Here is a 25,429-nt window from a genome sequence, read left to right as displayed (position 1 = left end):
GTAATGGTGGAGCTGGGATTCAAACTCAGGCAGTCTGACTCCAGAGCATGTGCTCTTAATCACTGCACCATATTTCTCTCAAAAGGGCTGAAAACTCTCTTTAAATTTTCAGACCTCTGTATCCAGCCCGTGCTACCTTCCCACCCCCTCCCTTGCTGTGGACTCTCTCTGCCTGTACACTCAGTCACGCCTTCTCCTCAGCCTGTCTAAAACCAAATTCTCTGTCTCCTCTGTGGAAATGGTCCCAGTTCCTGGGCTCCCCTGTTTTTGTCAGTGCTGCTCTCATAACCACTCCTGAAACCTCTGTCATCTCTGACTCACCCACCCTGTTCATCCAGCTGAAGCTGAGTTCTGTTGTTTCTTTGCAAACTTCCCCCATCTCCCCTCCCCCTCATCTACCCTTCCTCTGGAATTCCATTTCTGCTGTCCTAACTCAGGCTCACCCTTTGCCCAGTCTCTGACTGGTACCCGCACCCTCAGTCTCTTGCTCTGTGGCTCCGTCGCTCTCAGAGGCTCCTGGGAAATTACTATGTTTGGACATGTTTGCACCCAGTGCCAGCACTTAGCAGCCGTTATCCCATTGCCCTCAGCTATGTGACGTAGGTATTGCTACTGTCCCCACTTCACAGATGAGGAAAGTGAAATGCACAGAGGTTAAGGAGCCTGCCCAAGATTACACAGCTGCCCCGATAGAGAGGCTGGGACTCCAGCCAACCCACATTTGACTAATCCCAAAGCCATTCTTTGTTCACTACATATAATAGTCTCTCAAGACCACTATTTCATAAAATAACTTTTTGCAAAAATCTCTTCAGGTGGTTCTCCGTGAGCTCTTGGGCTTTAGTCCAAACTACTTAGCCCAGGGTTTAACATCCAGCTTTCAGCTTTCTGGCCCTGCCTACCCTTTCAACCTTGCCTTCCATAGGCCTAATTAAACTTATTTGCTATTTCCTGAACGTGCTTGCATGTTCCTGCCTCCATGCCTTTGCACAGGCTGTCTTCCCAACCTGCAGTGCCCTCTCTGCCCTCCTCCACCTTCCTGTTTTGCTGAAGGCTTTTTATCAATCCTCCAGACCCACAAAAGGTTTTACTGTCTCTTATAAGTCTGCTCTGACGACCTCAAACCACAGTAACTGTCCCTTTCCTGAACTACCACAGCACTTTTTTTTGGGGGGGTGGTCTATTTTGATCATTTCATAGCATCGCAATATTGAGGTTGGTTGCATTTCAGAAGTTCATCAAGTAACATCTTCTTGAACCCATAACATAGCACATTTATAGTTCCAGTACTTAAAGAGGTTAGCTATTCATAGGTCTGGACTTCCGTCAGTCCAGATCTCAAGTATGTAAGGGAATTTCTTGGTGCTTGGAGAGCATTTTTTCCCATAGAAACAAAATATGAAATTAGTTTTTCTGGGTTTTTTTTTTGCGGTACGCGGGCCTCTCACCGCTGTGGCCTCTCCCGCTGCAGAGCACAGGCTCCGGATGCGCAGGCTCAGCGGCCATGGCTCACAGGCCCAGCCGCTCCACGGCATGTGGGATCCTCCCAAACCGGGGCACGAACCCGGGTCCCCTGCATCGGCAGGCGGACTCTCAACCACTGCGCCACCAGGGAAGCCCCATAAATTAGTATTTTATATGCCATCCTTATGTACCAGTATATGCCATCACTAAAATGGTATGTAATAGTTCAACGTACAGATTATTTATTGTGTACGTTTTCTTTAAACCAGAATGTAAATTCCATGAATCTTATTTTATTGCTATATTCCCTGTGCTTAGAACTGTGCTGGGTGCATAGTGTCTTCCAAGTCAGTGATTCCTAAATGAAATAGTAAATGGATAACTTTGGATATACCTTAATTTATTTAACTATTCTGCAATTGGATGTTTCTTTTTATTTTTTTTTAATTTAATTTTAAATTTATTTTGGAATATAGTTGATTTACAATGCTGTGTTAGTTTCAGGCGTACAGCAAAATGATTCAGTTATACATATACATATATCTATTCTTTTTTCAGATTCTTTTCCCATGTAGGTTATTACGGAATATTGAGTAGAGTTCTTTTTAGAACAAGGTAGGGAAGATGAGAAAGTAAGTAAACTGCTAGATATTTAAGTTTTAAATTTTTTACTGTTATAAACTGTCTCAACAGTCCTTTCTTGGCATAATATTTCCTTTTTCCCAGATTCTAAAATTAGATCTAATTTAATGTAATTCTAGAGGTTTCTTTTTAAAGGTATTTTTATTGTCTTGGGCAAGTCCTTATAATCCTTACATACAACCAGACACTTAAGCAAGGAGCAAAATTCTGCCAGGGGTTTCATTTCTTCCATGATAGAAGTGTCAAGGAATGGTGTGCTTGTTCCAAGTTAAGGCCCTAGAAGAATGATTAAACATAGTGCAGTTAATACTCCATAAAGACCATTTCTGGTTTTCATAGAATTTTCTCACCTCCCATCTCAGTTGCTACTTTCATTAGGAAGGTAAGAGAGTAAATAGTACCATCACCACTTGACAGGTAAGAAAACTGCAGCTGAGAAGTGTAAAGTAAATCAATGTCTCCCGACCCTTAGTTTTGGATCCTTTTGCCTTGAATCGAATTCATTCACCAAGTTCTCTTTCCATTCTGTTAGAAAGGATTTTAAGCCTCATTTCTGTGTCTCTACGCTACTTACGTACACCATTTGTGTAGAATAATCACAGTTATTTAGGAGAATTAATGTAATATTTACTGGATAGAAGCTTTAATGGATAGGTAGTGTTAGATAATGTCCGTACCAGCATGGTGCTTGTGATGTCGTTTTGTTCTTTAAAAGGCAAGTCAAAATATAGGTCTCTTGGGCTTCCCTGGTGGCACAGTGGTTGAGAGTCCGCTTGCCGATGCAGGGGACACGGGTTTGTGCCCTGTTCCGGGAAGATCCCACATGCCGCGGAGCTGCTGGGCCCGTGAGCCATGGCCGCTGAGCCTGCGTGTCCGGAGCCTGTGCTCCGCAATGGGAGAGGCGACAACAGTTAGAGGCCCATGTACCAAAAAAAAAAAAAAAAAAAAAAAGATCTCTTCTAGCCAACTCCTTTCTCCTCTTCCCTCTAACCCCTGCCTTCTTTCTTTGTACTAATTTTCTCCCTCATTCCTTCCCGTTTATCTTCGGTATTTCCTACCCTTCCAAGTCACTCACTTTATTTTCTTCGTGGGGCGCGTGGGAGGAGTACAATGGTGCTGCCTCCCCTGAAATGGGGAGGGGGTGGTGGAAGGGTCCTAGCCCCCTCAGTACTCTTTTCCGTCACCTGCGTTGGGTGATTTCCTTTCTTGAGGAATTTAAAGGCCACTGATGGCCAAGAGTTCCCTGGAAGAACCACAGCAGCACTTGAACAGCTCACCTAGGGCTCCACCCTAGGGCAGATGCTGCTGAGAGATGGGACCTGGGTGGGACCTGGCCCCCGATGTATTGCTGCTGCCCTGCTCTCTGTAGAGTGTGCACAGATTCTGAGTCCTATATGAAGACCTTCAGAGCAGGTAGACACATTCCTAACAACAGAACTGTACAACTGCTGAAGTTCCCTTGAGTGTGCTTCTGATGTGACGAAGCCCACCTCAGCAGGAAAATGAGCACACCCAATTTCACTGGAATTTTAATGGCTTTCTACACTAATAACTGTTCATTTGTAAGAGTGGGTTTTGAGGTCATCCAATAAATAATCAGCGGTTGTATGGTTCTAAACCAGAGACCAGTTCTGTTTTCTTTCATTTGCCAGTATCATCATTCTATAAACATAGATCTGCCTCATCATATTTGCCATAATTTGGGTAGAGTGCCTTTTATTATCATCACCACCACTCCCTGCCCAGTTGTAACATATTTTAATTTCTGATTTGTATTAGACCTTGCACACTGCCAGTCAAACCTTGTGGAACTTAGCAAACTCCTGCAGAATTTGGAAATACTTCAGAGAACTCAGTCAGCGCCTAACTTTACTGACATGCAGGTAAACATTTTACTGCTGTTGGTCAAAGGACCTTAAGATATTCACTCAGAATTTTTACTGGATTGTTCTATGAATATACAAGGTAACATTTAAAGGGAAATAACTACAATAAGGATTGGTTTATATTCTGGAGTTATTCTTAATACTTTTGAATCTTGGTGTCATTGTGTTAAGATATATGTTTTGAAATGTTTTACATTTAAATACAAACTAACTGGAAGAAGTAAATATCTGAATCATTCTTTCATTTTTGTGTTGCATTAGAAATGATAGTTATAAAGACATAACTTAGATACTCTCAGAATTAGTACTGTCTTTTCGTGTAGCAAAAACGCTAATCCTGTTTTCATTTGGTGTAGCAGAAAAATATGTTTTATGGTTAAGTTTTTATCTCTGCTTTTAATGCCCACTGTGCATCAGATATACCTTTATCTCCTGGCTGGTTTGCTTTAGGTGTCTAACAATGATTCTGTACTAACTTGCTGTGCTCTCTTTGTCTATACCTGTATCATCTGTGTTAACTTAATAATGCTTTGTTGCTTTTAACTATTTGTGTAATGTAGGCTAACTGTGTAGATATTTCAAAGAAAGACAAGCGGGTCACAAGACGATGGAGAACAAAAAGTGTCAGCAAAGATACAAAAATACAACTGCAGGTACAGACTTTACTTTTCCTTCATTTATACTTATATATATTTTTTAAAATATTAGTCTGTATATATCAATTCATAGAAGTTGAAAAGTTTAAAGCAGCTTTTAACTGCTTTAAAGCTAGTGCTTTACAAACTGAGTTATATTATCTAAAGTAGTGAGAAATCTATTCTTATTCTGGCATAAGTAAAAAGAATTTAAGGCTAAAATATGTAATATGGCTGTAAAGTGGCATTTTCATCCTCAATTATGGCCTTGGAACCATTAAAACATATTTTAACAAAAGTCACCTTAAAAATCTAGACTGAAAATCAAATGGGTTGTAATGAAAATTCACTTATATATACTAGATCTTAAAAGAGGCTTTTATGTGTTAACGCTGTCCAAACTTGTATCTATCAATAAATGAGATGAGGACTGCAATAGGTTAGAAAGTAACAAACCTAGGTTCTAATCTAATCACTGTGATTTCCTGGCAGTATAATCTCATGCATTTCTGTTAAAGTTTCGGGGCTTCCATTAACTCCTGGGTAAAGTGATCGAGTTTACTTGATGATCTTTGAATTCCTTTTCAACTCTAAAATGCTATGATTCTATAAAAATATTATTGGCCATCAACATTCACTTTTAAAATTTGAACTAAAGTCTTCATGGCTTGTGATAAATTTACTTGAAGTTCATTGTAAATAAGTTATTTAGTTGAAATGAATAGTTTAAAATTTTTAAAGTAAGATCCTTTTATGTCATTGCATTGCAATGATACAAAAATATGGCAAATGCCTAAAATCTCTTACGTCAAAATTCATGTTACTTTCAGAGCTTTAAGCTTGAATTTCTGCTACTCCAATTCTAGCTATATATTATAAAGGACTCTTGCCCTGCACAATCAAAATTAGACTTATGATTTTGTTTTTCTTTTTATTGCACTATAAATCAATCTATATTCTAACACAGAGGTAAAAGGGACTGCTTTTTAGAATTCTTCAGTCTTTTAAATAAGTACAATAATTCTTCCTTAATTCTAGTTTTATTGATAACATTCTTTGTGTTTTAATTCTGAATGTATGAATAACAAACTCTTTGTTGCTTTGCTTGCTAATCTGATATATTTGAAAATAAATTTTCACAAGCACTAATGATCGGTGTTTTTTTTTTTGTTAGAATGTCCACATTCTATGAACACAATTTTTTGTGGTCTTTTGTTCAGTATGTTTCTGTGCGTTTTCCCTTCTTTTCAGAAAATTAATACTATAGAGACAAATGTGCCAAGTGACTTCACAAGAAAATTGCCTAAAATTGCTTTTGAGCATATGATTGTCTAGTTTTGTGGTGGTCGTTTTTTGTTGTTGTTGTTGTTTTTTAAGCATGGTATCTATGGTTATCATAGCCAGGAAAAAAGAACCTTAATTATAAATAAAATAATTGAAGAAGGCCAGCATCATAAGAACATATACATTTGTGGATAGATAGCATTTCAATCTTGTTTTTATGAAGTATCCCACTGAACAAATTCCCATTCACAGCTGTGGTTTGCAATAGGTTGGTTCTCAACGTGTATGAGTGCAATGCCACTGGCTTTCCTGCTGTGGTTACGAGGCCCACCATGGTCCCCATATCACTCAGTGTTTTCTGGAGGAAACAGAGTATAATTCTGAATAGCCCTCCTATTCGCAGGCTGTGCTTTTCAATGTGTGGAGAGTTTATGGAGATTTTTTTCTGAGTCATCAAAAGAAGTTGTTCAAAAAGCAGGAGAATATTCTCCATTTCATATTCCTGTCACATTTTGGGGTGGTTTGTTCTTAAATTTTCATTTATGCTCTTTTGCCTTGTTTCTGTTTTGCCAAAGAGTAACAAAATGGCCCTTGTGATTCTAGTTTAATTATTTTGGGGGGGAATTGAAACCATCTCATCCCATACTCAAAGAAAACGTTAAACTTTCGAAAGTAGATTTAGCTCCAACTCCAGTGGAAATAAATAGACTGAGAGGTGGCGGTAAGCTATCAATCATTCCAAGAGAAACCTCACTTCCACTTGATCTGGTAAAACAAAGGATCATAGGGTGAATGCTGCAGAATTTGGTACCATCCCTAGACATTTTCTGCTCCCCCAAACCAACGGGCCTTCCAGGATCCCTCAGGATGCTCATTCTCTATCACTGAGAAGTTACTTGGAAGTTTCTTCACCATGCACACCTGACTGGGGAATCTTAAAATCAGCCAGGGATGACTATGACTAATATGACTGTCATTACTCATCAGTATTTTACCTACAGAAAGTCATAGCATTTATTTTTACTGTAGTGGATTAAACATACACACCACTTTCTCCCACCCTAATACACAGGTTTTTCCCTCCTGTTTTAAATGTTTCTTGACCATCAGAATCCCGTCTCATGATACCAGGTATTTGTTTTGAGCCCTTAATCATCTCACTACTTGAACCACTTTCTTCATTGTTGTGGCCAACTTGAGAGATTTTTTGTAGTGAGTGGCTCATTTTTCATCCCCTCTGTCATCTGGAACTTTTAGTCCACCAGACATTTATGCAGGAACCTAGACTGCCCGGTGGTGGTGGTGGTTATTGTTCCTGCTATTGTTGTTATGGATCTTGTTTTACTGAAGTTTGTATGCAGCGTTCTGTAGTAGTTGTACTTTTTGAAATAATTATAAAATAGATCATTTTAAAAATTGACCTTAGGAAAGTAAAAATGAAGAACATGTTATACTGGATGTTTGATTGCTTATTCTTAGGTAAGTTAGATTGTGCTATCGATGTGAATGTGAATGTTAAAATTTGGACCGTATTTCTCCTTGAAGCCACTGGGAAGCTAGCTCAAGAATCCATTGTGTAATTCATTGGAGGCAATAGTTGTCCTAGACGTCTCTGTGGAATTACCTGTTAGAAAAAATACTTCCTGTGTCCCAAAGCTCAAATTTCTCATTCTCATAAAAATCTCAGTATCATCATCATGCAGTAAAACAGTTTGGTTGTGTTTTAAATGAGGTGGAGGAGGGCAAGAAGAGAATGATTTTATAAGGGTTGCTGTAGAAGAGATTGCTGTTACATTTCCTGTGTTGCTAATAGCATGCATTAAATACTAGATCCGTAGGTATTGCAGAGAATAAGGAATAGTAGGAGGTATGGGGTAGCAGATAAATGACCTTATGTCATTCATGTGCAGCTATCCTAGATCTCACAGATGGTCAAATTACACTGAAGAGTAAAAATATATTCTTTCTCCTTTTTTTTTATTACAGTAGGCATAAAGGAATTTTGTATAGGAAATGTTTTGTCTAGAGCAGATTATGTGTGTGTGTTTGTGTTTAATATACATATACGTACACAGAAAATTTATGACGATTGAGAGAAATGTGAATATAATTTGGAAAATTAAAGAGAATTGGAGATATAAGAATTTAAAATATTTTTCTGTTATTCCAAAAAGACTAACACAGCCATGCTGGGTTTTTTCTCAGTCTGACTGTTAGGTGACTCTGAGAACATTTCAGCTAATTAGAACTGAATTTATTGCTCACAACCTTGAAGAGTCAGGGTCTGTCAAATGCAGCAAAGCTGAGTTGATTAGAAGGCAGTGTTATTACCCTTTATCGTGTCCACCAAAAAGAGAAGAAAGAAAAGAAAGAAGGAAAGAAAGCAAGCTCTAAGATTCTTCTACTGGTTTATGCATAGTTGCACATCACTAAATGAAGCCTATACTTTCAGATTTTCATAGCCGATTTTTATAGGTGTTATCCCAGCACACTGAGGACATTGAGATTACTTTCCTATATTATGGGGACTGGCTTCCTCCTTGGAAAATTTTTCAACCCAAAAATCAATATAATTCTTAATATTGAATCCCAGAGACCCTTATAGTAGGAGAAAACATAGGGAGTTGAGGATTCCTGGTATCCTTCCCCTTACTTTTTCCTCCCAGCAAGAGACAAAAAATTCTTCCTGACCAACAGGAGGCTCTCATTACAACCTGTTTGCTTTAGCCTTTGCACATTATTTATTTAGTCACTTTTCCCTGAACTCATTTTTTTTTTTTGCTTCAATCTACTGAATGCCTTTTGGCTTCGTAGAACATGACATTGCATGAATAAAACAAGACGTACATTTATTTTACCTTGAAATCGTAAGCTCTTCATCACTTCATAACTTTCCATCTCCTTTTGGGGTAGGGGTTATATTCAGCAAATAGATTTAAGTGTTTGGGTGTTCTACCATGAGAACAATAAACTCTTCTCACAGTATGAATGCCCCTCCAAGCTATTTTCAATGCTAAGATTTAGCAAAAGTCAACTTTCAGTTAAAAATTCTCCCTCTCCCTTGTCTGATTATCTTTCATCCTCCCATATCCTGTCTTCTCCCTCCCCCATCCCATGTTTTCTCCTCCCTCCTCTTCTCTCATTCACTGTCAGGAAGGGCCATCTTCGAAGGGCCAGTTCAGCACAACTCGGCGCCGGCAGAGGCTAGCAGCAGCAGTGGCTACAACAGTGAGTGGATTTCAATCTCAAGTGGATGTTTAATGAGAATGAGAAACTGTGTACTAGTGTCACCCTGCCCCGCGTTCTAATGGTGCCACTCGTGTGCGGTGGCATCAAGCACAGCCCTCTCCTGTGTTGGCGGGGTTCTCGCATGTTCTCTGGCTGTCTTTGCACTGCCGGCCTCGCACACAGGTGTTTGGGTTTGCAATGGAAAACTATCATGGGATCCAGATCTCTACTTCTACTCTCAGTGTGAGAAACAGTTTAAATTCAAGGATGCAAAACGGAGTGTGTGGGCGATTTCCTGAAACGGTGTGGGTTTGGGGGTTTTTCTTTTTGGTTTTTTATTTGGTTTTTTGGCCATACTGATATTGGAACCGTTGCTAACTGATTTCTGTTTTTCTAAGAAAAGCCATGTTACTACAGACGTAAATTGTGCTTTTTTGGTAGCAATGTGACTATTTGAAAAGGATGTGAGAATAAAGAAATGAGAGGGTAAGAAAAGGTGAATTTTGATATCATCTCTCAGCAGCTACCCAAACTTACACTTAGCAAAGGAAAGTTGTTTTCTGGAAAGAATATTGATCTGGAAATCAGAAAATATAGTGTGGAAAGGAGAGAACCACAGAGTTAAATGGTGTTTAATTCACATCTAGATGTTGGTTTGGCTTTTTTTTTTTAAAGAGAAGATAGGGTGGATGTTAGGAGGATAGAGGGAGTATTGAGATATATAAGGCAAATAACTTAAAATTGAATAGAAGGTGCTTAGAATAGTGAACTGCCACGTGGAATATAAAATAGAATATGTAAACCAAGAACCTTATGCTGGATAAAAATAAATCATAATATTTGTTTAATCGTGACATCCTATCAACTTTTTATATACAGAATACTGAGTTCATGGCAAACATTAATTTTTTGGCTATTACGTAAGATTTCCTGAATTGCTGCTCTTGTTGCTCTTGCTGCTGGTGGAATGTATTTTAAGACTAGAATTGCTGAAAAATATGAAAAGATTTTGGTTGCATTGTAAGAGAATGGATACTAGTGTATGGATTGTTGGTTTTCTACTTTATAACTCATGACTGACTCTTGATTTATATCTGGGTACTCAGCTGGTTTGTTTGAGAGACAGAAATAATTTTGATTATGAAATGAACAAGTGACATGGAATTTATTACGGACTGACTCTTTTTTTTTTTGCGGTACGCAGACCTCTCACTGTTGTGGCCTCTCCCGTTGCGGAGCACAGGCTCCGGACACACAGGCTCAGCGGCCATGGCTCACGGGCCCAGCTGCTCCGTGGCATGTGGGATCTTCCCGGACTGGGGCATGAACCCGCGTCCCCTGCATTGGCAGGCGGACTCTTAACCACTGCGCCACCAGGGAAGCCCCAGGGACTGACTCTTAAACTCACAGTTTTGTGAACACTTGAACAAACAAATTTTTGAAATTGATTTCATGGTTAATGTCTATCTTATGCATGTATTCAAATACAGATGAAAAAAGTGTCTCATACTGACATGGTAACAGATTCTGACAATAAATCCACGTAAAGTCAATTTTTAAATTCTTAAATGTAACCTTTCATTTACAAAATTCAGAAATCCAAATGATTATTACAGAGAGAACAATATCTCAGTATGGAAAGGGAGGGTCAGTCATTTTATGAAAATACAAATGTTTCCTTAACTAATGTACTTCTAAGATGGCATGCAGGGAAGTGATTGTGTTTCTACTGTGTTCATTTTTTGATTGCAGATACATATAGTGAATATAATAAAACTGAGATTAGAACCTATTTGAATAGGTTGATTTTTTTTTTTTTTTTAGTTGGGAGTACAAGAGAAAAAGCTTTTGAAAGATGGAGGTATTAATGCTCACCTCCTCCAGGGTAGCTGTGACCACAGAGGTTAAGAATAACTTAGAGCATCTAATGAATGAAGCTGGCAGCATTTAGTCATGTATTCAGGAATAACTAGAGGGAGTGGTTACTCTAAACCCTCTAGGATCTATAGCTTTTAACTCCATACCAGAGCAGGACAACATCTAGCAGGACCTTCCGCTGGCTCCCTCAGCCCCCTTGCCCACATCGCAGTGACCTGTTGCTTGTGACTCAGCCCTCCTGTTTCTTTTAGTGCAGTGGTTCCCCTTAATTCCCTGCCTTTCCTCTTCCCAACAGTAAAGTTAGCCCACACATTTGGAGTCTGTCCTATCCTGCTAGTTGCCTTTTGTCTGGAATTCTTCCAAATGACTCCAGCTACTTGTTCTCCTTGCCCACTTAGGTGTGTAGGGCAGCTGAGATTGCTCCCAAAGACAAGTACACCCAGGATGTTCCAGAGATTTATTCTTGTTGATTCTTAGCACTAGCATCCATAATGGTCCACTTGCACCATCAGGCAGGCCCAACAGAATAGGGGGTTGGAAAGGAGAAACGCTGGCCCCTCCCCGTGGAAAGACCCCAAGAGTCCCAGTGCAATCAGTACCCCACACTAGCATCCCTGTACGTGTGATGCAGAGTACCAGTAGCAGGTGACTTTTCATATTGGCTCCGTGAGTTGTGTATGCTCAATATCTTCCTTAGACTTGCTGTTGTGTGTTCTCTTTTTTATTCATGTTTACCACTGCTAAATTTCAGTGCCAGTAGTCCACTGTCAATCTGTTTCTCTTTTGGCTTCTTTATAGACAGGTGATAAAAGCGTCTCCTAACAGCCCCCTTCCAAACTGCAGTTACTGGTACCAGAATATTCCAGGATCAGGCTTCCTCCCTGTCACAGGATTTCAAGGAAGCCTTGGATTTCTTTCCTAAGGAGGATGTGAAGTTGCATTTCCAGCATTGAGGTTTCTCACATACAAACATTGAGAGCTGTAGACAGCCCCACTCCAGTCATCACTGACAGAGAACCTAGTTACCGTTTAAATTTTCAAATCCCATAATACTCACATTGATGAATAAAAAACTGAGTAAATAAGCCCCCAGGCTGAAGAGATATTCAGTTAGAGTTAGATTAATACATCTCAATTTGTGTTTTCAATTTCATTTTATGAATTTTTCAATTACAATAATCCATTCCACATACTTATTTTAAGCAAAAAAAAAAAAATCAATGTAAACATTTTCAGTCAGAAGTATATAAATATTAGTTTTCAATGTCCCAGGGAACTGTTTGACTGCAGTTTGAATAGAGCATTCCAAGTCCCTTTCCCTGTGGCTTATATACAAAATCATTTTTACCATTTTAATTGCCAATTTAAACTTCCATTATGTTCAAAATATAAATTTGTAACATGTTTTTCTTCTCAGTGTCTGATTCCAACTTTTAATAAAGAGCCCATTTATCTCAGGAACAAGTCTCGGTCCTCACTGGACTCTCTGGGCCTCCACTATACCCTGGCCTCCCATCACTACTGCTCCCCCAGCCTCCCTATCCACTCAAGGGAGGAGACCCCTCTCCTACGCCATGCCCCTCCTCGGAGCGTTGAGGGCACCTGAGTGCAGATAAAACCCTTTTGTTGATCCTCAACACATTTCATTCCCCACCACCGAACATGCACATTCCTTTTTCTCAAATGCTCTTCTAGTTCCTTGCATCCTGAAACCATATCCTTAAATCTGCAAACTCCTTGGTCTATCCATTTCCTCAAGTCACAGTCTCTGCCCATGACCTTCTCATCACCAACCTTTCCATGGATTCTCTCTGTCCCTCCTAGAGGGCCTTGAGCTGACTGCCCTTTCTAGATTTAGCATCACCACAGGCAAGGACAGAAATTTTCTTTATCTGTCTTTAAATATTCTTTCACATAAACCCCATTCCCTTATGGATATCCTAAAAAACCTCAGTCATTACTGTCACAAAGTTGCCTGGATAGGATTCCAGCAAACTACTGAACCCAAGGACTCCATTTTCTCAAATGGCTTATCTGCCACTTTTGTGTCTCTTCTCTGGAATAGCCAGGAATTCAGATCCTGATGAGATAAACAAGCTGTTGACACCTCCCAGCCCAGTGTAGCCAAGGTCCCCATGGGGGATGAGGAAGAGTTACTTTGATGACTCCAGATACCAGATTCTTCACAGATCATATATTAACACGCTTAGCTTAGCAGAACTGGGGAGAAAGCTTCATGCCCACTTTCTTTCCCAGTAAGCCTTGGATATCTTCTGAGATAAATAACTCCTTGCCAAGACAAAGCTACATCCTAAGGACCGTCTCCAGTCTCAACTGCCCTCACCCAGACCCACCAACTGCAGCTCAGGCTAGATTTTTGGGGTCTCTCCATCTCCTCCATCCCTGTATCCTCCGTGCACAGGCACATGCTTGCAGGGTCCCTCCCTCACCTCTTTTTCTATCATGAGGTTTAAAGCTAAATAAAACAATGAAAAAAGGAAGTGGTTCTGACATACATGTACATCAGACAAGATATTGGTTCCTTCCCCCTACAGCATATTTTCTCTTAGGTAGAGGGTGTGAATTATCTTTTAATTTATACAAAATTCAACTTGTGGAGGAGTCTGAGAGTCTGATTCTTGAAGATAATTGAATGCATATCTGTGTGGTAAGAATTAGGGGAGGTTACTGGTAATCTGATTTATAAGAGGAATTGGTATTCTCATTTTCCAAGAGTGTTTGGCTGACAGCATTTGTAATGGTCAGGTGGAACCTTCTAGAAGGAGAGGGAAAGGTGCTTTGCCTCCACCCATCAGAAGCCTAGCCCAGATCCAACCTGGGCAAGGAAGTACCTCTAGCCATTTGGGAAAATCTATAGGAATATGACTTTTTTTACTTAATGCTTTTCAGTATTGGCCAGTTCATAAGCCATGTTTATGTAACATACAAAGGTAAACTGCAGTAACTTACATTTCATTTACAAGTACATCTTGATAAATCAATTTCAGATTTAATTGTGAGTCCCTTTAAGCCATTATTATATTTAGTATTAAACTTACTTATGTTTTATCTAATGGCAATGGAGCAAGTGAATCTTTCTGTATACGCACCTCTTGAATTTTTACCTGTTCAGTAAATTCCTGCTCCAGGCTCAGAAAGAAGTAGGCATAAAAAGTGCTCTGACTTGAGTACCCAGACTTTGTAAGAGAAGGTCAGCTACGTCACAGTTCAGACTGCTTTCTGCCAGCACTGTTTCTGTGGGTTCAGAGCTGAAGCTTATCTGGGATTGTGCCTGTTCTTCCTGTCATTGTGTAATCATCTCTCCCTGTGACAGTGAAAAGCCAGTGAGTCAGTGGCAGTACTAAATCAACTATGGGAAATGAGACTCCTTCCTACCCAGCCACCTGCAAAATAAATGAGTACTGTCTCCGAGTGTGTCCTCAGAGAGGACTCTATTATTCTGGAGACTGGAAGAGATCTTTTCTATGTAAGAGAGGGTGGAACAATGTGCTATTGCTCTCTAATAATTTGTGTCCTCCCCTTTCAGGTTCCTTTCAGTGCTACCATGTCCCCGGTTCGCTTGCATTCCTCCAACCCCAACCTTTGTGCAGATATTGAATTTCAGACTCCCCCTAGCCACCTCACAGACCCTCTGGAAAGTTCAATGGATTATACAAAGCTTCAAGAAGAATTTTGTCTAATTGCACAGAAAGGTAACAATAAATATAATGTGCCCTTGAGAGAAGCTCTCTTTCTTGATGGGAAGTTGCCATTTATTCTCTTATTCTTGTTTAGGTGGTCATGGTAGAAAGGTCAAATGGTTTATATATTTATTGCAGTTTTATAAACAAAATGCAGTGGGATATGATGCCCGCCTCCTGGGAGAACACACATCATAGGGTTACAGTTTTGACTGAGTAAAGAAAGTAGCATTGAGGGTAAGGAAAGGCAGAAAGACAAAAAGGGTGTTAACCTTTGATGACTGTTCTTCCTATTGCCTTCAGGCCTGGCACTAGGACTGTAGGTCATCATAAATTAAAATTTGATTTTCTTCACTCAGAGAATATTAGGATAATGGGATTATCTATTTATTCTCTGAAATTTGCGGAATCAAACACTTAGGGGGAAAAAAAGGCATTATCCTAGGCAGGTCAGCAGACACTACTACTCAACATCTGTTTTTCATCACTTAATACATACTTGTGAGTTAGCCTTAGCAAGGGAAAAAAAGAAAAGAAACATTCTGTTTGAAACTCTTTTTTTATTAAATGACATAATAAGTTTTACTTTACAGTTTGTGGGTAAGGAATTCAGGAAGGCTCAGCTAAGCAGTTCTTCTGTACCACGTGGCATTGGTTGGGCTCCCTCAACAGTATTCAGCTGGAAGCTGGGCTGAATTGTTCAAGGTGTCTTCACTAGCACTTTGGTTGGACCGCTGGGAGGCTGCACACAACTTTGTCCCTCTCCTTCTCCCTCTCCATGGCAGCTCAGGGCTCCAAAAGAATGGAGTGGATTGGAATGGAAGCAGCCAGCTCTGGACCTGAAGCACTGTCCCTTCACTGCACTCTACTGGTCAGAGCTTCCCAGGCCAGTCCAGATTTGAGGGGAGCAGAAGTCCACCCCACCTTGGAGTCTCCTTTTTGATGTTAAGTTTTCAATAGGCATGTTGCAGAAGTTCAGTTGCTGTCATCAGGCACAGAGAGTAAGAGTATAATAAATAAGAAGCAGGAGAGTGGCGTGTAGGTGGATTGGGCAGTCTTGTCTGTGTTTACCAAGAAGAGCCTCAGCTCCCAAATTAACTCCCTCCCCTTATTGCTGTAGTATTTAAATTTCAGCCACTGAAACTTTGTGTGTGTGTGTGTGTGTGTGTGTGTGTGTGTGTGCGTGTGCGCGTGTGCCTTATGATAGTACCTTCCCAGTCTCTTGGAGAAAGATACACATTATGTTGTTTTCAGTCACTAACATCTTATTATGAATCAATCACATTTATTTCCTCTGGGCCCGCTGGTAATAGGTTATAAAATATTCTTGCAAATGTGTGTTAAATGGAACATCTCAAGTAACCCCCGTAATACTCAAGAGCCTAGTGACTCAGGAAGGAAGGGGCACACACTGAGGACATCTCTGGGAATGCTGAAGTCAGCAAAAATGTATAGTCTCCTTTTTTTTTTTTTTTTTTTTTTTTTTGGCGGTACCTCTCACTGTTGTGGCCTCTCCCGTTGTGGAGCACAGGCTCTGGACATGCAGGCTCAGCGGCCATGGCTCACGGGCCCAGCCGCTCCACAGCATGCGGGATCTTCCCGGACCAGGGCACGAACCTGTGTCCCCTGCATCGGCAGGCAGACTCCCAACCACTGCGCCACCAGGGAAGCCCTGTAGTCTTAAACCATCAGCAAAGATGTGCTAGCAGAGATTTCTTTAATTCCACAATCCTGAAGCAATTAAACTATATCATCTCCCCCGCCTTTTTTTTCTATAGATTTTTCAGTTGAGATTCTGTAAGGCCACCTCTCTTTCACCTCCTGTTTTACTCCTTTCACATTTTTATTGCATGTCTTAGCTGGATACTAATCATGTCATTAGACTAGAGCAATGTTATTTTGTTTATGTAACAGCATAGATTTATGGCCAGGAAACCAGTAGCTTTTACTTCTAATGTGAGGTTATAGCAGCAGGTAAAATGAGACAGCAAATGTGTGAATTAACTATAGCACAGCTTCTAAAGGAAGATGGGTAAATTTGAAGGTAGCCCTGGGAAAGCTTTGTGTATTTGGTTGCAATCCAGAGGCTTTCAGGAAATCCAAGTTTCAACAGAATTTTAAAGCCTTTGTTGAAACAACATGTTTTCTTTTCAGTTGTGCTAGAAGAAAAGGGGGGGGGGCTTTTCTATGACTATTGAATGAACTCTTTAGGAAGAATTATGGATTGTGAAATGAGTGAGAGTCCACTTTTAGAGCTGCCAGTTGGGTTAACATATTTCAGCTATCAAGTTATTACCTTAAAATTGATAACTAGAATATAGCACATAAATCAATAGATTGTGAATCCCTTATGATCTCACCATTTTTCCCCTTTAATTCAGGCCACTGTTTTATGCTAAATTTTTCCACTTCTTTAAAAAAATCCTTTCTCTTATAAGGAAATCCCTATTTTAGAAGACTTTGCATTTTATAGAAACTGTTATTGTAAAGATAGGAGTTGGAAATTCAACCTTTTTGTGTTTCAGAATTAAAGACTGCCTTGAATTTTTACCAATGTATGTTGTTAGGTATGCAGAAATGGTGGTGGAGGTTGTTTTTATTGTTGCTTTTATTTTGTTTTATTTTATTTCCAGCTCTATTGAGATATAATTGACATGTAATATTGTATAAGTTCAAGGTATACATGTTGATTTGATACACTTATATACTGAAAATAATTGTGATAGCTAACACCATACCATTTCTTTTTTTTTTAAATATTTCTTTGGTTGTGCTGGGTCTTTGTTGCAGCAGGTGGGTTCCTTAGTTGCAGCCCGCAGCCTCCTTAGTTGTGACTCACTGGCTGCTTAGTTGCAGCACGTGGGCTCCTTAGTTATGGCTTGCTGGCTCCTTAGTTGCAGCAGGTGAGATCCTAAGTTGCGGCATGCATGTGGGATCTAGTTCCCTGACTAGGGATTGAACTTGGGCCCCCTGCATTGGGAGTGTGGAGTCTTCACCACTGCGCCACCAGGGAAGTCCCACCATTTCTTTTTTGTGGTGAGAACATTTAAGATCTACTCTCTTAGCAACTGTCATGTAAATAATACAGTACTATTAACTATAACACTATACTGTACATTAGATCCCAAGAACTTATTCATCTTATAACTGGAAATTTGTACTCTTTAAAAACACTTCTGATATCATGATGTTCTTGGCTGAGAAAGTAATGAAAGTGCTGTTCTTAAGACCAAATCATTTCCTACCCCAAAGAGAACTAGTTAGAACTTCTAAAACAGCTGTCTTATTTATATTGGCAGGACTCATAAAATGCTCTTGTTTGGGTGCACACTTTGGGGAAATAATTTTTGATAGTTCTAAATGATTTGCATGAGGCTTCATTGTACACAGAACTGCTCAAATATTGCCTTCAAATATAGCAGAGTAAAACTTGTTCCCTTTTCTTTCTAGGAATTATAGTTTAGTTTCTAAATATTGAAATTTAAAAATTGATAATTTTATATGCTGCTTCCAGGTCTTTGTTGGCTTATCTGGTTTGAAATGCTAAAACTTTCATCCTGATTAATTACCGTTCCTATATTTGTTTTGTGTATAGATATTCTGGTAGATTCCATTTTATGGCTGACTTTCAATTAGACTGTAACATAAACTTTCCAGAAAATATCTGTGCATGAGTTAAAGCACTGAGAAGTTTATAATTTTGTATATTCTTTCTGGATCCATTTGATCTTTGTTTCTTACTTTTCTCCCCACGCAGTGCATTCTCTTTTGAAGTCAGCGTTTAATAGCATAGCTATAGAGAAGGAGAAGCTTAAGCAGATGGTTTCTGAGCAGGATCACAATACAGGCCACAGCACGCAGATGGCACGGCTCCGACAGTCACTGTCTCAGGTAAATGAGAGTGTTTGTTTCACTCTCATAATACATTCCTAACCCTATAAGCCAAAGATGGGGGTGGAGGCAATCCATCATGGGGATGGCACATCATCTGAAATTCTCCCAAGACATTGCAGTGTCAATATTACATTTTATTACTTTTCTTCCAAACAATATCAAGGTAAGAGTGAAAATCAACCAAACTTGCTTGCAAACATAATTGCTATTTTGGCTGATTGAATACTTTTAATGCCTCTCTGTAGTCATTATAACACAGTCCCTGGTTTAAAAAAAAAAAATCGTGCATTTATACATGATTTACATACACATTTAAACAGTTATGTTCCAGAATATGTTTGATCCAATGTCAAATAGACAAAATCTACCAGATCTTCCACACTTACTATTTTTTCCCACTTACATTTTAATCTGTTGAAAATTACTGATAACTATGACGTATTTTTTCTATTCTGATTTGCACTTTTAGGATTTTCTTCCTAAGTTATGCTCCCTGAGGCTAGACTCTTATATATATTTCAGTATATATTTTACACTATAATAAATATTACTCAATATATATTATATTGATCTTATTAATACTAATCAAGTCCCTGTGTATTTCAAGGTTGAAATCTCTGTTAAAAATCCTTTAAAACTGCCCTTAATGCTTTCTTACACTGAGCACTTCCTCTGAAATATTTTCATTTAGTCTATAAATTAACCTTTAAAACTTCCTTTGAGACTTCAATGTTGTTATTGATTTTGTGTGAGAACTCAGTGTTTATATAAAATATTGTTCACTTCCTGGTGCCTTGGATCAGAGCGAAGGAGCAAGCAAATCCTGGGTAAGTGGTTTTCCATGTGGATCAGCTCCTGCTTGAAGAGTTTCCCTCAGTTCCTGAAAATTAGACTTAAACCGGTCTCACCATGTTTTATGTACCTGACCTGTCAGCTTCTTTTCAGCATTAAGTTTCACATTATTGAATGCTGTTTTCTGGGCCACACGTTCTGCTGTTTGCCATCAAACACTGTCAGTTGAGGTGCATATGCTGCTTCCAGTGCAAAACTAGGGAACTCGAGAGCCTGAGCATTCAAAGTGGCAACTGTGTTCCAGTCTTCAGAGGGCTTCCTTCACATGCACACTTGAACGGTTGCCCTGTACTGATCTCATGTCATGTATCTGTTGAACACCTAGTCCATGTTAATCGATCTTCTGAATCGTGATCCTGAAAGGATCATGAATCAGAAAGATCAGAATAATGGTTAGTAAACATCTTGTATGTCATCTTGTAAATGTGTCAAATACACTGTTGTCCCCCTACATGTTGCAGTGTTTTTCTTCAGATGTATTAAGATTGAAGTCTTAGTGGTATGAGATAAGCTTGTACTAAGAAAAATAAGAAAATATGCTTGTTTCCCGCCTGCTTGCTTTTATTTGCTTGTTGGTAAGACAGAGAATAGTAAACACATCTAAGTTTGGGAGGTCAGCTGAGATTAGAAATGGTGATGAAGAGCAATTATAAGCAGTCATTCATTTGTTCATTCATTCATTGTGTTTCATTCAACTACTGTACTTCAGGTACAGTGCAAGGTATAGGACACCAAGTTAAAAGTAGCCCTGGCCATGTTCCCAGGAAGTTCATGATCTGACTACTGAGATGAGCAGTATTTACTCAGGAAACAGTTAAATGGACCATGCTGTAGTCCATTCCCAGTGGCACATGAGCGGTGCAGATTTCCAGGCCTCTGCGTGTTCAGAGAAATGAGAGATGCCTGAGCTGTGAGCAGACCCAGAGATCAGGTTCGTGGAAGAATTGGTCCTTGATGGACCTCAGGAGACAGCAGCAGCTGTTACCAACCTAATAAAAGTAAAATAAAATGAAATCACATCAACTGCGTGCTTTGGGTTAAATGTTTCCTTCTCTTGTCTAAACATTTATTTGCATCTAGACTTAGAACCTCAATAGATTTTTGTTGGATTATTTGCAAGGGGCAGGGCGTGTTATATTTACTTCATTTTCTTGAACTCAAAAAATTTGAAAATAATTTGGGACTATAAAGATAGTTATACCCTGTCCACTAGCGAATTCAGTGCTTCCAGTTCTGTGTTATCACAGCATCTTGGCTGTGTTCACATCCTTGTGTTCTGTACATACCTTCCCACTGGGTGGGTCATTTCCTCCTGAGCTCTAGGGCTCAGGAGAGAGGCCCTGGCAGGAAGATGTGGATACCCCCGTATATCGGTGAATTTATAGATGTTGATAAATTGTGTTTTCAGTCAGAATAAAAGAGGCCAATGGAGCTGCCATAGAGAACATTAGAATTTAAAGGACAAGCTGAAAAAACGAGGATCCTTTGATGGAAACCCAGGGTAAACAGCTGACACATTTAGATAGCTATGATCATTGAGATCAAGGGTAAACAGTTTTGATAATTTCAATAACGAAAAGGTTAACAGGGTCTGACTTAGCAGCAAATGATATATGGACTGAAAGTCAACCTTGAATTTGGCAGTCATCTAAGTTTGTTTGTGTCATGAAGGGAAGGAACTAGCAGATAAGGAGACATTGAAGATGGGAAACAATTAACTGATGTAGCCATCCTGATTGGCCAATTCTATTGTTTTCATTGTGCCTCTTTAAATATAGCACTAAGGATTGAACAAGATATGAAATAGCTTGAGTACATTGAGACAGCTGTTCTACGTATGTTTCTATGTTAATATAACTTCACATTATAGTGTGATTTTAGGTAGCCTAAAGACATCTTTGATCCTTATTCAGGTATCATCAGTTAAAACCCAGATATTTTTTTAATGAGCAGTTACCAATCCAAGTCTCCCCCCAGAAAGGGAAAGAGAGAGAGAGACTGTTTAAATAACTTCTTAGATTAGTCTTACGTTTTTAAAGCTTATTTTTTATTTGACGTAAGTCTGATTTGATATAGGTCTGATGATTAAAATGCAGCTTTTCAATAAAGCTTCTAAATATATCAACTTGGCAAATTCCATCATCCTTTTAGAAGGTACATAGCATAATAAGATAAGTAAAATTAGCATTCTTCACTACATGCTCAGCATAAATTTTTACCTGCCTTGGGCATGTAATAATTTGCAAGGCTGAACAGTATAATGAATTTCTCTTCTAAAGTAGTATTTCATCCCTGATCTATACATATACAAAAATGTACATAATTCTGTTATTTTACCCCATGAAGCTTTAAAAGTAAACTTTTACACCTGAAAGGCAGCATAGATGTTGGATTTACACCTGTAGGACAAGGTATTTTGTGTGGCATGTATCCCTTTGTAAATGACCTTATTTCACAGCAGCTATAATTTTAAGTACTGAACACCAAAATCAAATAGTATATAGTAAGCCTATGGTAAACTCAGCACCCTAGATTACTATAAGGAAAGATTCAACTTGCCTTGAGTCTGTCCTCAATACATTACACTCCGTCACTATTACCAGTTTGATTTCTGGCCCCGGAGTTTGTACACAGCTTGTGCTAAATGCATTGGGTGTTGGGTCCATACAAATGTGAGCAGCGGAATATGACCCAGTACTCAGTCTAGAGTTACTGAATTTCATTAAATCAGTACGGCGTCCACCGTTAGATGTGCCATCATTCTGTGCATTACTAAGAAAGAAAAAACTGTCAATTAAACTGACCAGCGCTTCAGAGGTGTTAATGTTTGAGGAATTGTGCGTATTAGAATCGGTGAAACGTGGTATGTTTGGGAATGTAAGCAAAAACATTGGCTTAAGGCACATAGCAGCATAATTAAGATCCCAGTCATAGCGTTTACCATCCTTCCTGTCTACAACATTTTATACATCCAAAATAAGTATTCTGTGTTGGGATAAATGTTTTAAGTGTATTTGTTCCTGAATTTCAGAGTTCCCTGAGACTTGGCCAAATTTGTTGTATATGAAGATATTCTTCATAGAATCCTTTACATCTTTTTTTTAGCTATCCAGTAACTTTAAATTGATGTCATTTTGGACATAATTTGGCAATATTTATTAAAAGCCTTAAAAATATTTGACCCTTTGACCCTTTGGTCCATGGCTGATATGTATAACCTAAGGGGTTAATGCTGAATGTAGAAAGCCTATATGCACATAAACGTTCATGGCAGCATTATTTATCCTAATGACAATCAGTAACAACGTAAGTGCCCAAGAGTAGAAAATAATCACTTGTTCTGCAGTTATTAAAACCACATTTGTGAAGAGTTTGAAACATAAAATAAATATCTGTGTACAAAGAATAAGTGGCAGACACAGGATGTAGAGTATGTTCCCATTAAATAATGTGGAAAATGCATAAGAAAAGAAGCTAGAAAGAACTATACCAAGCTACCAGGCTTCCCTGGTGGCGCAGTGGTTAAGAATCCGCCTGCCAATGCAGGGGACACTGGTTCAAGCCCTGGTCCGGGAAGATCCCACATGCCACAGAGCAACTAAGCCCATGTGCCACAACTACTGAGCCTGTGCTCTAGAGCCCACGAGCCACAACTACTGAACCCACATGCCACAACTACTGAAGTCCGCACGCCTAGAGCCCGTGCTCCCCAACAAGAGAAGCCACCACAATGAGAAGTGCACACACCGCAACAAAGAGTAGCCTCCGCTCACTGCAACTAGAGAGAAAGCCCACGTGCAGCAACGAAGTCCCAATGCAGCCAAAAATAAATTAATTAAATAAATAAATTTAAAAAAAGAAAGAAAGAAAGAAATATACCAAGCTACCAGAAATTGGTTGATTGGGTAGTAAGGTATGAATTTTTTAAAATATTTTTCTACTTTTTTGTGTTTTCCAAATACACTATAATAGTATTTTTTTAAATAAAAAACAAGGTGATTTTTAAGAGATACCCAGGTTCTTGATAGCTCTAGCTTTGACAGTTTCCATACTCATATTCTCACTCCTTTTCAACCAGTTTTGCTTTTATCTGAAGTGTTTAAGTCTTCTGGTGATCCCATATTGCCATGTTTCATATCTTTCTCCAGCCTTCAGGCTTCTGTGTGTCCTTCCCAGAACCCACAGTTCCATTCAGTAAAATGCATATGCTATGCCAGAGTCTCACCCAGTCTAGGGTAAATTCTCACCCATTGTCTGCCTAGGAGGGTGAATGGTAGTTAATAGCCAAGGAGGTGAGGATTTGGGCAATTAACTCTGGCTCAGAACTTCAAGATGGTAACTTCTTTTATAGATGGGTCAGGAATTATGTGTTTCTTGGATATATTACGCTTGAATGTGTATGAGGGACGTGAGGTGTGGGAAAATGAGTATACTTTGCGGAGAGTTTGTAGTGCGGTCTGAACTCACTTATGGAAGCAAGTAGTGAGACTTCCTAAAGAATCTAGGCACAGTTCCTGAGCCCGAGGCTGCTTCCTGCCTGCTAGGCCTTGGCCCCGTCTGCCACTCCTGGAGCAATGTTATTACTCACAAGTTTCCATGGCTTTTCTTGCTCATGAGCTGGTGCAAGTGGTTGGCGACGTGCCTCCTTTTCCCTCGCTTCACCACTGTACGGACTCCTCGGGTGCATTCTGTATATTGTTTCTGCCATCAACTGGGCTCTTCTATGTTAATTATCACTAATAGTGTCATTTCACTGAAAATATCTGTATACCTCGATGTTCCCAAGGATGTTTCCATAATATCGTCGTAGAGAAAATAGGTGAGCTTCAGGGAGGGAGGTAACAAATGTGGTCCTGAGCACTCCCTTAGAGCGCTCATGGTGCTTGGTTGTAGCCAACTTCAAAACAGTCTGTGTGATTGAGGCAAAAGGAGGAGCCGTCCTGGCAAGACACACAGAAATGGGCTGTTGCATGCTCCGCATCTGCTTACACTCTCTGCCCTTGGGGTTGCCAGAGTTGGAATAGTTATTTATTTCCACGCTTTTTTGTGCCACGTAACGTTTTTCTACCACTGCATATATATTATTAATACAATATTCCTTTAATTTTCATCTCATTTCCTATTGATATTATCAGCTAGAGGCCACCTTGTGTGCCTTCACACACACCTGTAGGCAAGATTACATTTAATGAATACTGGATGAGATGAGCGCTTAAATGGGAATTTAACTTTCTTTAAACATCCAGAGCAAACAATTCTCCAAGTTTCCTTATAAATGGGAAACTTGTGTGTAAAATTCCCACCCTCTGAAAAAAACATTACTTATCCTTGCCCTTGAGTTTTTGTGGGGTTTGTTTTGTTAACTCTGTTCCAGGGGCAACAGAAGGTGCAGTTACTCTGGAGGAACCCTTAGTTAAGATTTGTGTGAAACCCTGAAGCCATGAATGTGATTCTGCAATTAAAACCATCAAACAACCTACAACGAGGCCTCCTACTTCCAAGACAACAAAATATATCTGGTTCCAATTATTTCAATAACTAAGACAGCTTTCAGTACACTTGTGGACAGAAAAATAATGAAAGAACAAATAAGCATATGTAGTCACAAAGAATACGAATGATACAGTATTTTATTTTTCAAATTTCAAGTGTTCGAGATTTTGCTCCAAGAAAAATGATCCTGAGCACTTTTGCAGAATATAAAGGTATTAGGAAGCACATGGTTTATTTACTAAAAAAGTAATCAGCTTTTTTCTCACTAACACATCCCTGTTTTCTCAGAGAACTGGACACATATTTCCTCCTGTCTGCAATATGACTGTAGGATCTGTGTCCGCCTTTAATCCATCAATACTTGACAGCCCACAAGACCAAGTGTGTTCTATTTTACACATATTTTATGAACTGGTTCTAAAGACTTTAAACAAAAGCCAAAAGCTGTGAGTGAACAGTTTTCTTCTTAAAA

General features: G+C 39.3%; 1 protein-coding gene and 1 non-coding gene across 2 annotated transcripts in view; both read left to right on the top strand.

Annotated features, from left to right (window-relative positions):
• The window catches only part of OSBPL6 (oxysterol binding protein like 6), a 207,317-nt gene that overhangs the window by 158,534 nt on the left and 23,354 nt on the right, over positions 1–25,429 (top strand). The window contains exons 10-14 of the mRNA XM_060152564.1: positions 3,886–3,989; positions 4,553–4,645; positions 9,065–9,139; positions 14,565–14,730; positions 18,476–18,609. Coding sequence (XP_060008547.1) covers positions 3,886–3,989; positions 4,553–4,645; positions 9,065–9,139; positions 14,565–14,730; positions 18,476–18,609 — 572 coding nt within the window. The remainder of the gene's footprint in view (positions 1–3,885; positions 3,990–4,552; positions 4,646–9,064; positions 9,140–14,564; positions 14,731–18,475; positions 18,610–25,429) is intronic.
• LOC132522512 (small nucleolar RNA SNORA79) lies at positions 14,994–15,137 on the top strand. The gene has a single exon (XR_009541253.1). It is a non-coding gene; the product is annotated as a small nucleolar RNA SNORA79 (small nucleolar RNA).

This window comes from Lagenorhynchus albirostris, chromosome 6 (assembly GCF_949774975.1).
Source record: "Lagenorhynchus albirostris chromosome 6, mLagAlb1.1, whole genome shotgun sequence".
Lineage (NCBI taxonomy): Eukaryota > Metazoa > Chordata > Mammalia > Artiodactyla > Delphinidae > Lagenorhynchus > Lagenorhynchus albirostris.
Note: the sequence above shows the minus strand (reverse complement) of the source record. Positions and strands in the feature narration are given on the sequence as shown.